The following is a 13,563-nucleotide window of genomic DNA, read 5'->3' as shown; positions in this document are numbered from 1 at the left end:
TGCTCTCTTCTGTATTGAGTCGAGTAAATTCAGGGAATGCTTGGAAGCCTAGCTCCAAATGTACGAGCAATTTTCTAAAGAACTTGGGCCTTGTAGAGGGTTAGAAGCTGTTGCGGGGTATAAAGTTTTTGGGTCTTGAAGAGGGCTCCAAGGTTTTGTGAAGCTGCCTTTGCTAAATCGGCCACATGACTATCCAAGCAGCCTGGTTTTTGCAGCATTAAATTCGATCATATTTCTTCCACCCTACGCGAGAATGTTTTCAAGACCGGGATTGATGGTGATGATCTAATGCTGCCTGTAAATTTGGGTGTTAGTCAACTTTATGCTGTGATTTATTTCAACGACGACACCAGTGTGCGAGTAGGTGACAAGATACATCCTTGGGAAACATCAGGTATGTCCATCGATAGCAACCTGGATGGTTCGGTTTTTGAGAAAGCTATAAAGCCTGTCGATAAGTGAGGACGACAAACCGTACGATATTAATTAATTTAGAAGATTGGCATGTAAAACTCTGTCAAAAGCCTTCAATGTGTTCAGTGCGATAGCTCTGAATTCCCCATATTTCTCTATAGCTTCAGTCTATACGCTGGTTACATAGACCAAGAGATTTCCAGTTGATCTATTTTTACAGAAGCCGTTATTATAGTGGTTGATGATGTTGGCAGACTCAAGGTATCTTAAAATTTGCTGATTAACGACTTAACAAATCAGGGACCTTAAAACAGAGAAAGGAAAACTAGAAGAAAATGGTAGCAAACCAGAACACCAGATTATGAAACAACAATACTACACAACGACTAAAACGCGAAATCCAGCGTATAAAAAATGATTTGATTGCCGAGTGGATTAACTTATACTAATAGGTACTATGGTTTATTCCCTCTGGAAAACAACCAAATGATTGAAAAAATCCATTTTACATAACCCACTAATTAGCCAAGAAGATGGAAGTCGAGCACGAGATAATTAGCAAAAAGCAAATAGAGTCGCGGAAAAAAAGCCTTCCAGATCAACGAAGGTGAAAAAACACGAGACTGGTAATAACCAGAAACAGGAGGATACAGATTTTATACGTACTTTTCGAAAATAAGTTTCTACGGAAACAAGGACAAACATAGATCCTAAAAAAGTCCCTGGATTAGACCTCATCACCAGGGAAATGCTGAAAAAGCTTCTTCGCAAAGCTATAGTCATCTAACATAACCTAACCAACCGTCGAAAGTCATAGAAAATCATCTCACGAAAATGTCCGCGATTTAATTCCATATTTTTACCAAGATGAATAATTGGGATATCAGATTTGACATATTCACATCAGTGTTGTAATATCTCAAAACTTAAGTCGTACACTGTGAAAATCCTGTATCAGTCATTGAACATCCACCCTGTTTGCCTGATTTACTCATAAGTAATTTCTGGTTAGTCTTTACCCAAAGGAACATTTATTCACGTTGGGGGATGAGACAGATGAAGCAACTCATAACTTTATTGAAACCATTATAAAAGATGAATGAAATTGCACCGAATGACCAGATTTTCAAGGTTATCATCAAGCTTTAGATACTCCGGTAATTTTTGTTCAAAGCTTTATATTCAATGGCATATTTTAATTTTAACGAAAATCACGGCATTTTATATGGTTCTAATATCTCTTAAAATTGTTGAGAGCTTTGCTATTGGAAACAATTTCCCGTTCAATAACATTCGATTCATTGTATTATCAATAACTGACGGGTGATAAAATTCTAAATTCTGCTCACTATATTGTGTGGCTTTTATAAGTAGTTTACGGTCTTTCCATACTCATATTAACATCAATAATCTCGTTATTGGCAGCCGATAATTAAGGTCCAAGTTTCCACATCAGGGACTGTTCCTTATAGCCCAATCGGATTAGTCATTTAGATTCACGAAAATTCAAGCAGCAAATTTCCTTCGGAATCCGTTGGGGGAGGGTTACTGGTAGTCTGAATTCAAAAAGTAGAGGAACCAGACTTGATGCTGCATTCGCCATCTTGATTTAGAGAGTTATTTTTTGTCTCTTGAATAACTCGTTTATTTTCAATTGTACACGAAAAATAGTTATTACAAAAGTTGTTTAAAATTAAATTTTCTAGAATTTTGGTTTCCATCAATTTTTTCCTAGCATCGATTTATACTCGAAAATAGGGGGTGAATTTTTGGTTATCGAATTACTCGTTTATTTTCAATTTTATGCGAAAAATTGTGATGGACCAAGTTGTTTAAAATTAAATTTTCTACAACTTTGATTGTCATCAATTTTTCGTAGGAACGTTTTATACCTGCGAAGAGGTAGGGGATAATCGGCTAAACGTTCCGAGCAAACATAATTGAAATACTTTTAAAAGTGTACTGAAAAGAAAATAAAATTCATGTTTTCAATTATGAAAATTATACTGGTCGATAAACTGATTATTTACACCCCTCTTTACCTTTACCCCGATCGTGCGTCCCCAAAATATAGAAAAAATCGGAATCATAATTGTAGCAAATAACATTTTCAACACATCCAATTTACAACAATAATCAACAACAAAAAGACAAATAAAAAAAATAATGATACAATATCAATAATAAACGCGATAATAGAATACCTAGGTTTTCTGGTATAAATCGAAAAAAATCGATCCTAGAAAAAAATTTATGAAAACCAAAATTGTACGAAATTTAATTTTAAACAACTTTTGTATTAACTATTTTTCGTGTAAAATTGAAAATAACCCTTTAAATCAAGATGGTGGATGCACCAACAATCTGGTTCCTCTACTTTTTGAATTTAGACTACCAGTAACCCTCCCCCAACGAATTCCGCAGGAAGTTTGCTGCTTAGAATTTTCGTAAATCTCAGCCCCTCTTTAAAGCCAATCCAACTGGCTATTAGCCTTCCATTAACATGTCTCACATATTTATTGCAAGATGTGAAATTTGAGAAAAATTATAGCAATTTGTTAAGTTTCGGTAAATTAATGTGATTGAAAATATCTATTTCCCGGTCAACATTACAAATGTAAAAATAATGAAATTTCTAGTTTTCTACTTGTGTGGTCTCCACGTGCTCTTAATACCACAGTCAACTGTCTTTTCGTGCTCAGAATAACATTATTGATATTCTGATGAGACAGAACAATCTCAAATTGCCATTAGGGCAGCTGCCAATTACGCCTATTTTTCGACTACCTTAAACTTCTACTCAATGTCACAAACATACTCAATTGGATCAAGGTCTAGAAAACATACTGGAACCATTGGTTATATGGATTCTGAACACACTGTTTGCACTACCACTACACCAACAAATATGTGGTTTTGAAATTAAGTTAGCTATAAAAAATACGTCACTTTTCATAGCAGTTGTAGAAAAATACACTGTTCATTTCGCTGTCAATGCTTTGATTATTATCTCGTTCAGTGTTAATGTATTGTCTTGTATACTTCGGCTTGTTTCTAAACACACGTTGCGAATCTGCTAGTGTTGATTCTACGATGCATCTCAAACTCTTTTCTATTATCTTTTCATATACTTTCATCACTATACTTATCAATTTTATCCTTCTATAGTTGCTACAATCCGCTTTGTCTCCTTTTTTGTTCGTAGCCTTTATTCTCCAATCATTTGATATTCTATTTAAATACGAAAAATATATTTTTTAGACGACCCCATCTGAAAGTTTTTCGTTCTGTATTCATTTACATACCGAAAGTTGCGTTTTGAGTGTTCCATGTAGTGAAAGTGACAGTTCCGTACTGCAAAACATTTTCGGGACGCTCTGGAGTAGACAACTTCAATTTTGACAGTTGACAGTTTCACTTCGATGATTTTGCATAACCTTAAATTTTTAATTTTCTGAAATTATTTGTTTTATTCAAAGTTTTGTGTAAATTAATGAATAATAATGAATGATGATGAAAAAGAAAACATCAGTAATGAAGAGTTCTCGAATCCACGCCACCTGATCTCACTGAAGAAAGCAATTCGGCCATTCTTAATTCGTTGCCGGATAAATCTCGTGCAAGATACGAAAAACAGTACGAGCTCTTTATGAAGGGGTGTCACCAGAAAAAGGCGAAAAACCAAACGGAAAACGTAGTGCTCGTTCATTTTTCAGAAAAATCTAAAATCTGGAAAAGTTCTACTTTATGGTCTACATTCTCGATGACTGAAAGTACTCTCACAATAAAACAAGATGTTTTGGATCTTATGCGTTGCTATGTACGTGGCGGCTGAAATATTACTATGTTGGACTCGTCTGTTGCTCGCCTCGCTTCGCTCGTCTCGCAATTTTCAGACACGTCCAACAAAGTAGCACTTTCAGTCTTTGGCATACAAATAACTATTTTTCATACTGTACTGTAAAGTCGACATTACAGTACTAATTTGTGTCCGGAAAATGGCACTTCAAGGTATCCTTGTACTTCACAGTACTCTTGAATTCTCCGCCTTTGTTTACAATGTTACATTAGTGACAACTGTTAAATTTTTATTTTTTATAATAATAATACGAGAATAATCAAAGGAGCTATTTTTCAGTAAAATTTTCAAATATAACATTTCATATTTTTAATATGATTTTGCTTTTTATTTAAGACCGAAAACCATATGAAAAAAAAACATATTGGCAAATACAGGAATGAATGTGAAATATCCACGCTCGTCAATGCGCGTTACTAGATGATGGTAGTAGGGATTAGTACGATCCCTCAAGCAGGTATACTTTACTACTATTGTCAGTTCTTTTGTTAGTGAACAGCACTGGGTGGGTACCTACTTTCATTGTTTTTACTGGATACCGAGATAGAATATATATTTTATTATGGGGTACAGAATTTATTATTTTGATTATTTATCGTACTAATTCACCAAGCGCATATTACCCTCTTTGTCATCCGAATACTTTTCTTATTTTAACTTTGTGCCTCTTGTACGTTTCTCGACTTCACTCCTGTATTTGCTAAACTGTACGTCCGTGTAGTTTAGATATTCTTGACTCGGCTCCTTCGTCGCCTCGTCCATAAATATCTATCACGTACCGTACAAAATCACTTCCTGGACTTGTAAATAACTATTGTGGTTTTGTGAAATGATATTTGTAGTTGGTAAAAATAGAGCCAACGACAAAAGAACGTCAAAAACTTTGTATATAGTTTCTAACGCGAACGCGCCTAGGCGCGAATGAAAGAGTTTATAAATCCAGCTTCCAACCTTTTCCTCCAATATTGACTTAACAATAAACGAATTTCATATTTATCGCACTCCTTACTATTTATTATAAAAACGTACTGCATCCTCAATAAACAAAAAGAGAATAATTAAAAGAAAATGAAGTAGTTGCACCTTTCGTAGAATTAGAGAATAGTTTTAACGAGTTACGACATATTTAAATAGAATTTCCACATATGAAAATACATTTTAAATATGAGATTATGAGATTATTAAACAGGTTCTTCATTATAAAAATACATTTCAAATATTATTCGAATTATCAAATAATCTCAGATCACGATTCTTTGATCCTAGATTGAGAGAGAAATTCTTTATTGTCAAAAAATTGATACAATTTGTAGACAAAAGCTTGTAAAAACTAAAAAAACAAACATAACAATAACTGAATAAAGATCCAAATGAAATAAAATTTCAATATAATGATTTCAATCATTAAAAAAAACATGCATTCACCGCCAAAAAATACGTATATCTTTTGTTTCTATTGATTTTTGGATATTTGTGGGTTTTTGGTTATATTTAGACCCATTTTTGTTTCATGTTAGACACAAAATAACTAGAATTTTTATCATTTCATGCGAACAGCTTAATGTTATAAAATGCATGCGAATATGTCGTTGCGTTGTGTTGCTACTAATGTTTTCAGGTGAAAAGGAAGTGGCTACGTCTAGTAGAGTACAGATTTTAGATACTGGAGATTTACTGATAGCAGCTGTTAAAGAAACAGATGCTGGCCAGTACACGTGTATCAGATCCAACGAAGCTGGCAAAGTTAGGGGATCAGCTTATTTACAAGTTTTGGGTTAGTATCTTGCCATGTCTGTGCTTGAAAATGTGTTTAATAAATTTGCATGTTCATATGTATAAACATAAATAAATTTATGCTTCAAATGTACTTGAGTTTTGGTCTCTTCTGATTTGAAATTAGTTTCTTTTATAATAGTTTCAACTTCTTTTAGTCTTTATCAAAATATGATATTGACACCTACATCATGAATATCAAAATAACAATAAAATCAAAATAGAAATCTGTTTTAACAAGAAAAATTAATTTTGCCTTAGTTTTTACATCTCAAAAATATGTAGCAGTCTTCAATTAAATTATTTGTAATTGAATTAGAATTTACAAAATATAGTTACAAATTTTACTTAAATTATTAAGGTATTCTTTATCATTTATAGCTTTTTCATTCTTATGAATGTAAACCATTTCTAAAAACTCTTTTTTTCGTGTATATCTCTATATAATTGAATTTATGTTTTTTCTCTATTTCCTGGATCGTAATTGGAGCTGAGATGTCTGCCCTATATAGACAGCGTCACAATTAGTACAAGGTACTTGATAAATAATTACTTCTTTTGGTTTTTGGTGAAATATTTGGATAACGTATTATGTTCTTCATGACTTATAGCAATATCATATTTATTGAAATAATTGTTGTTGGGAAACTCCTTGTACATATGGTATTGAGAAATGTTCTGTTTATAAGATTAAAAAAAATCGAAACGTCAAATTTTTATTTGTCTTTTAAAAATTATAAAAGAAACTAATTTTGAATCAGAAAAGACCTAAAATTAAGAATATATAGAAGCATAAACATATCAAAAGGTCTAAGAAATGAGAAATTAAAAAAACAAATAAATATTTACAAGGGTGGTCGTTATATAATTAAATTTTTGCGATGCCCCTAGTCTATGAAATAAAGAAATGAAAGTTATTCAAATTGTTATTTTTATTTTAAAATGACATGACATGACAAATCAATATTTACATTTCTTCACCCAAACCCTCAATTTGAATGTTTCATTTTTTTTTTAATAGAGTAAATCAACTGGGAAAATTTTTGGATTTAGATTTTTTTATTGTTATTTTGATCAAATATTATGCGTACAACTTCAGTATTTGCTGAAGTATTTAGAAGAGTAAATGTCTCTTCTAAATCCCGAGGAATCTTGTCGACTAGTTTATTGGCAATATTTTTCATTTCGTTTGTATAAATTATAGAAGAAATAAAAATTTTCGTAAAGCTTTTCATATGCACATTTACGCCCGGCCAATCACACACTCAGACTATCTAATATAGGGTACTAAACATTTTTTCTTCATATTCAGAAAATTATCTGTCTCTCATGTCCTGAAGGAATAGATCCTGAGAACTATAGATCAGAACAACAGATGATAAATCAGCCCGAGATTCTTACTATCAGCGTTAAAGACTGGAATTGCTTTCAGCAATAAATTAAAGTGCATCAATTATTGCACACCATTCTTTTTTTAACGCGTAAAAGGCACCATGTCGAGCAAACCAACGAGTTTGAGAAAGAACTTTTAAATTTGTACACTGCATCAAGATTCCCAACGATGAGTGGATATAGTTATAGAAAATTCTTCACAAAAATTAATTTGAATTTCACTGTCTGAAGACAATAACTTAGTTATAGAAACGCGCGTCAAACAGTCTAATTATTAATGTTGGTGTAGTGGTGGTGTAAACAGTGTATTCAGCATATATGTAATACTTCTATATGGGCAGTTTCTATAAGTGGAAGGCTGTTTCGACTACAGAAGACAGAACGACAACGAGGTTCCAGCTCGGTTCTGCGCATTCTCAAACATGCGTAGTATAGATAAATTGTTTCGAACGAGAGAGAAAATGAATATTGTCGTAACAGGGCCAATGATTGTTGAAAAGGCTAAGAAATTCGGCCCAAGGTTTAAGAGTTGCTGAAAGTGAAAGTAATTATTCTAATGGTTGGCTCAGAAACTTTAAGTTTCGGCATGGAATTCGAAAACTTAATGTAACTGGAGAAACACATTCAGCAAACCAAAACTGAGAAAATCGTGACTGATAATGATTTAACACCTGAACAGATTTACAATGCTGATGAAACAGGGCTATTGTGGCGATGTTTACCAACATCTACACTAGCTGGGGGAGGAGAAAAAGCAGCCAAGTGCTTAAAAAAAAAAGACAGATTAACAGTTTTGCTATGTATCTGGAAACCACCGAGTGACCCTTTTGGGAAGCTGCAGAATCACTAAATAAGTTTATCTCTTTAGCTGAGGCTAGTACTAGCTACAGTGCTTCAGAATTTATTGATTTCCATATCATTAGAAATAAATTTTATACTAAATGCCAAAAGTCAAAAAAACAAAAAGACATTCCTGACTTTTTTAAATCTAAGTTTACATTACGTGTACATACATTATATGAAATGTAAAATAAACTTTGTTGTATGTATTTGTATTTAATTATTAACCTAACCCTATAATTACCGCCCGATAGACCGGAATTTTCGGTAGTCCGGCACCGAGCCGGTCCCAAACGTGCCGGATTTTCGGACTTCTACTGTATTTCTATATGGACAGTTCCTATAAATGGGAGGTGTTCCGTGAAGTGAAACAAATAGTGTATTCCTCTCTCTCTCTCCTCCGGTCGCTTCTTTTGCGCGCACGAAGGATGAGCAGGATAGATAAAGTGTCTCGACGAGAGAGAAAATAAATATTGTCGGCACCGTATCGTAGGGACGTTTTTTTCCCATATAGGAGTATTACATATATAGTATTCATTATGAATATCGCCAACGGTTCCAGAAATTCCAACTTTGTTAAAACAAAACAGGCGAAAATGTCTAGGTTTTTCACGCTCAACTAGGTGTCTTTATGTATTATTCATTCAAGTATATACCAAAACGAATGCTATTTAACTATTAAAATAAATTGAAAATATAAATTTTAATCTAATGAGAGGTATCAACTTTGGATAGCTTGAGCACGGTAAAATTACTAAAGATTAAATAAATATCTAAATTTAATTAATATACTTTTCTTGTTTTTTCTCTGACACGCTTCTGTACATTTTGTTTAATCCATTACAAAAATCAAACATGTTACTGTCTGAGTACAATCTATCTTTATCATTGTTGGATTCTACAATCTAAATTTATCGCAGAAAATGAGGAAATGGACGTATAAAATCCCCTTTTTTCTGTTTTTCTATCAAAAATTATTTAAAATAAAATAATTGGAACACATTGATTGAGTTATCGAGGGTTTGTTAATTTTCATTGTTTTTTCTGTAAAAGAAATTACCTCCAAAAGTTCGACATTTTTTGTCCATTAGAATACCAGTTATATACTACCAACTTTAAATAATCAGTTATATCCATGATTAAGGAAGTAATAAATTTTTTTAGTATTTTAGTAAAGAAATAGTAGCACTAAAGTACTATATCATTAAGATTTTTAACAAATACCGTTCTCCAAATTTATATCTTTTTGTATTTTCGCGGTTTTTATAAAAATCAACATTGTCAAAAACTTTTATTACCATTACCTGTTTAATGAACCATGAAAATAAACCATCATCATAAAAATTGTATTTATAAATTTTTATTTATCCGATTGAAATGATAACTCATAAATGGCTTAAAATAAACTGTTTTGTAAACATAAATTCGTGATTGTTAACTTATTGTCATTGTAGTATGACATTAGTGTCGTCGGATAATTAAATGAGTTGAATATATTATGTTGGTATCAATGATTGATCGCACGTTTCCTTGGAAACATCTGTTTCTGTTTAGAACTGTTAGTTTTAAAACTTTTATGTTGATGTAAACAGAGTACTTTTTTAGAAGTTTAGTGATGCTTTTGTGTTTTATTTACTTGGATGCATTCAAATGTTTTACTTACTACCTTTATTACTTAATATTTATCACGGACAAGCTATTTACTATGAAGATAATTATATTGAAGGTAATAACGGTTATGCTAATTTTATTCAAACGTTTAAAGGACTCTTAATTTGAATATGTATGTTAAATAGATAGATACCATTACTTTATAAATGAATTTTTATAACTTCTAAATTCATTATAAATGAACAGTAACTGTTGTAAAAGCAACTGAATTAACCTTATTAATTGAAAATATGTTGGTAGAAGTATTGCTGGATTCAACTGCCTTTTAAAACCTTTCAGTGTAATATTTCCAATTAATAAATCTTAATTTATTAATGATAAAATATTGCATCATTTATTTGAAACAACAATTGTATTTTGAAATAACTAGGTTAGGTTCGGCAAATTATAATTCATATTTTTTAATTATTGTGACTTTAATGTATTCTTAAGTACAATCAACAAATTATAGAGACATGAGTTTGAGATAATAACTGCCACAAAAAAATTCAACATATGATGACATTTCTTGTAAATATCTAGAAAGAATTTGTCCATTTAATGTATATTATTATGTTACCCTTATAATTCAGAATATGTTAATATTCACATTAACTAGGTAATCTGCATATTTTATGATACTGTCTGGTAAATTATCAAATTAAACTTAAAAAAGCTTCTAGTTAGTTTGCATAGTAACGAAATTGTGGAAGATTGTGAACAAAACATTTTTGTTTTGAAAAATTAGGTGACACATGTGTCCAAAAATACACCTTCAAAGTCTTCATTAATTCAAAGTATTGAGGACTCTAATGTAGTGTGAGTACAGGACAATCACGACGAAATCTTACACATTCAAAAGAGCCACTCACTAAAGACAATAGTAATGTTACTGTTGTTCAAGATCAAGTTATCTCAAATCAATTATTTTAAAAAAATCAAGAACTACCTGAAGAGCATATTAATTCTAATTTAACTCTAATACATAATAAACAGGTTATCGAATCAATCCTGTGTATCGTTTGTTATAAAAACTCATAAGATGTTCATACCTGCATTGAATATAATTTTTGTTTGTTCCTGCAATTTGTGGCAATACAAGGTCTAAAGCAGAAAGTTACAACAACAAAAATTATAAAAAATTTGGAAAAACTATTGAAACCAAAAGCGTGATAAGGCCAAGGAGGGTTTAGAAAAACAAGCCAAGGAGATGATGCTAATCATCCTATAGGAAGCAACTATGATTGACAGATTAAAAATTGATCTTCGTTCAATATTAACCATAGTTCTTGAAAAATCTGATGATTAACTCTACCAACTGGCCACTAAAACTTAAATTTTGAATCAATTGTATGCAACATCCCAATTTAGCTTTTGCTAAGAAAAGTGGATAGCAAAAGATGATGTTCCTGATGTCAAATAAGTCATGGCTTGGACCTCTGACAATGTGACTGCAAATTAAAATGTGCAACTAATAGATATGCTTTCTTAAAAATAATTTTGTGTGTAATTCGAGATGTCACCAATCTTGAGGTTGCAATAATAAGTAATTCGAGGTCCTGGAATTGATTTGCTTTGTTATATTTTATCAGTTGAGTTACATTTCAGTTTCTTTATTTTTTATTCTTTTATTTCTAAGCCTCAGAAATTATAATAAATAATGAAGTTTTATTTAAATGAAACCTGTTTTATGGAATTTATATGCATGTTTGTTAGTCTACATATTATCTAGTTGATTTATAATTGCTTCAATTTTTTCCACTTTAATTGACTTGGCCAGATAATCTGCAGAATACCTTGTTTATCTGCACATTAACTGGCTTATGCAATAACTTAACAATGACTAAGTAATATAAATTAGTTGAAAAAAACATTTATTTCACTTAGTTTAGGCATTTATATATTGACAATTTTTGACAAATATTCAATAAGATTTTCATTGAATGAATTATTATTATATAGTGAAAGTACAAATGGAGTCATAACGATAATAGTAATAATAATGCAATACTAACTGATTGCACATATTTTTTAGTTCGAACTCAAATTGTTCAGCCTCCAGTGGATACCAGAGTTCTGTTGGGCCAAACAGCTACTTTACAATGCAAAATTTCTTCAGATCCAACAGTTCCATATCAGTTAGACTGGTTTCGCGATAAACAGTAAGTATTCAATAAAGGTTTATTATTATTATAGTAGCGTTAAAGTAAGAATATTTTTATTAAGAAAACATCCAAGTAGGGTATTTTTCTATTATTACTATTGGATCAAGAAGATTGATGAGCAATTTATTTCTAGCCTAACTTAACTAACATGGAAATACTTAATGTTAATGTCCTACTCTTAGTACTTATACCTTAGGGTGCGTTCATGTTGGAGCTGTGATAAACCTTAAGAGCAGTGATGATAGAGCTTCTCAAAATTCGTTTCTTTGATATAGTGTTGATAGTGGAGCTTAGACAATAGGGATGATCTCAGCTTCGAAGCCATTGGGAGATTGATCAAACCAATCAATTGAAAATATTTTTTTCAAAATGATTTATTTTGAAGAAGGAATACTTTCATATTCAAATGCATTTGAATATTACATTGGCAAAACAACAGAAAAAATGCAAATTATCTGCACACCCCATAAATTAAGATGACCATAATAAATACTATTTAAGGATATATAATGAAAATCGGTATTTTTTTAAAGGAATCAATTTTTTAATCAGAATTAAGTACAAAACTTTATATTTTTCTGAAGTATGGATCTTTTTCTTTCACTTTGAAGCATTGTATAAAATTCAGTACAATTTTCACGATCTCGATAACATACCAACCAGCCATAAGAATATAAACATCAGATTAATGTTTTTTTAATGTCTTTGGGTTTTATTTTTTGATTTTTAAATTATGATTATTAATATTTTTGCTTCATAATAAAAATTTCACATTTTTTCAAGTTTTACGTTGCTTAGTGGCTATCTACAAAATCAATAATATATTTCGAAATTATAAAAATTATTATTTCAACTTCCTCAGGTTAATAAATCCCCATGGGTCTCAACGAATTCGCATTTTGAGTGACGGAACCTTAGAAATAGAGGCTGTCAGAGCATCTGACGTGGGTTTCTACACTTGCTCAGTACAATCACCTGGTGGTAATGAAACCCGATCAGCGAAATTATCAGTAATAGAATTGCCATTCTCTCCTTCAAACGTTAAAGCAGAACGTTTAGATAAAGGAACGCAGAGGGCAGTAAATATAAGCTGGACACCTGGCTTCGACGGAAACAGTCCTATTAAAAAATATATTATACAAAAAAGAGAAATACCTGAGCTTGGTGAGTATTAAATCACATTTTATTTTGGGCTTTTAGACATTGTTTTTGTGTTATATATTTCTTAACCTGTCCTTTCATCATTGTGCTTTCGGCTCAGGTGGTTGGTGGTGATGGATTATTAATGAAAATAATTACTAACGCTTTTTGTAGGGTACACTAATTTTATAAAAATTTTGGTAATAATATTTATTGACAATTTTATGGATTTTTTTTTCTTCGAATTATTCAAAAAGATGCTAGATAATTGAAGAAACTTGATATTTCGGTAGTTTTCAACACTCTGGGTGGATATTATCTCACTTCAAA

General features: G+C 31.4%; 1 protein-coding gene across 2 annotated transcripts in view; it reads left to right on the top strand.

The window, feature by feature from the left end:
• The window catches only part of LOC130448166 (protein sidekick), a 582,707-nt gene that overhangs the window by 509,747 nt on the left and 59,397 nt on the right, over window positions 1-13,563 (top strand). For both annotated transcript variants that reach the window (XM_056785411.1, XM_056785410.1), the window contains exons 9-11: window positions 5,892-6,047; window positions 11,964-12,090; window positions 12,956-13,257. In XM_056785411.1, the coding sequence (XP_056641389.1) occupies window positions 5,892-6,047; window positions 11,964-12,090; window positions 12,956-13,257 (585 nt within the window). The remainder of the gene's footprint in view (window positions 1-5,891; window positions 6,048-11,963; window positions 12,091-12,955; window positions 13,258-13,563) is intronic.

This window comes from Diorhabda sublineata, chromosome 8, assembly GCF_026230105.1.
Source record: "Diorhabda sublineata isolate icDioSubl1.1 chromosome 8, icDioSubl1.1, whole genome shotgun sequence".
Lineage (NCBI taxonomy): Eukaryota > Metazoa > Arthropoda > Insecta > Coleoptera > Chrysomelidae > Diorhabda > Diorhabda sublineata.
Note: the sequence above shows the minus strand (reverse complement) of the source record. Positions and strands in the feature narration are given on the sequence as shown.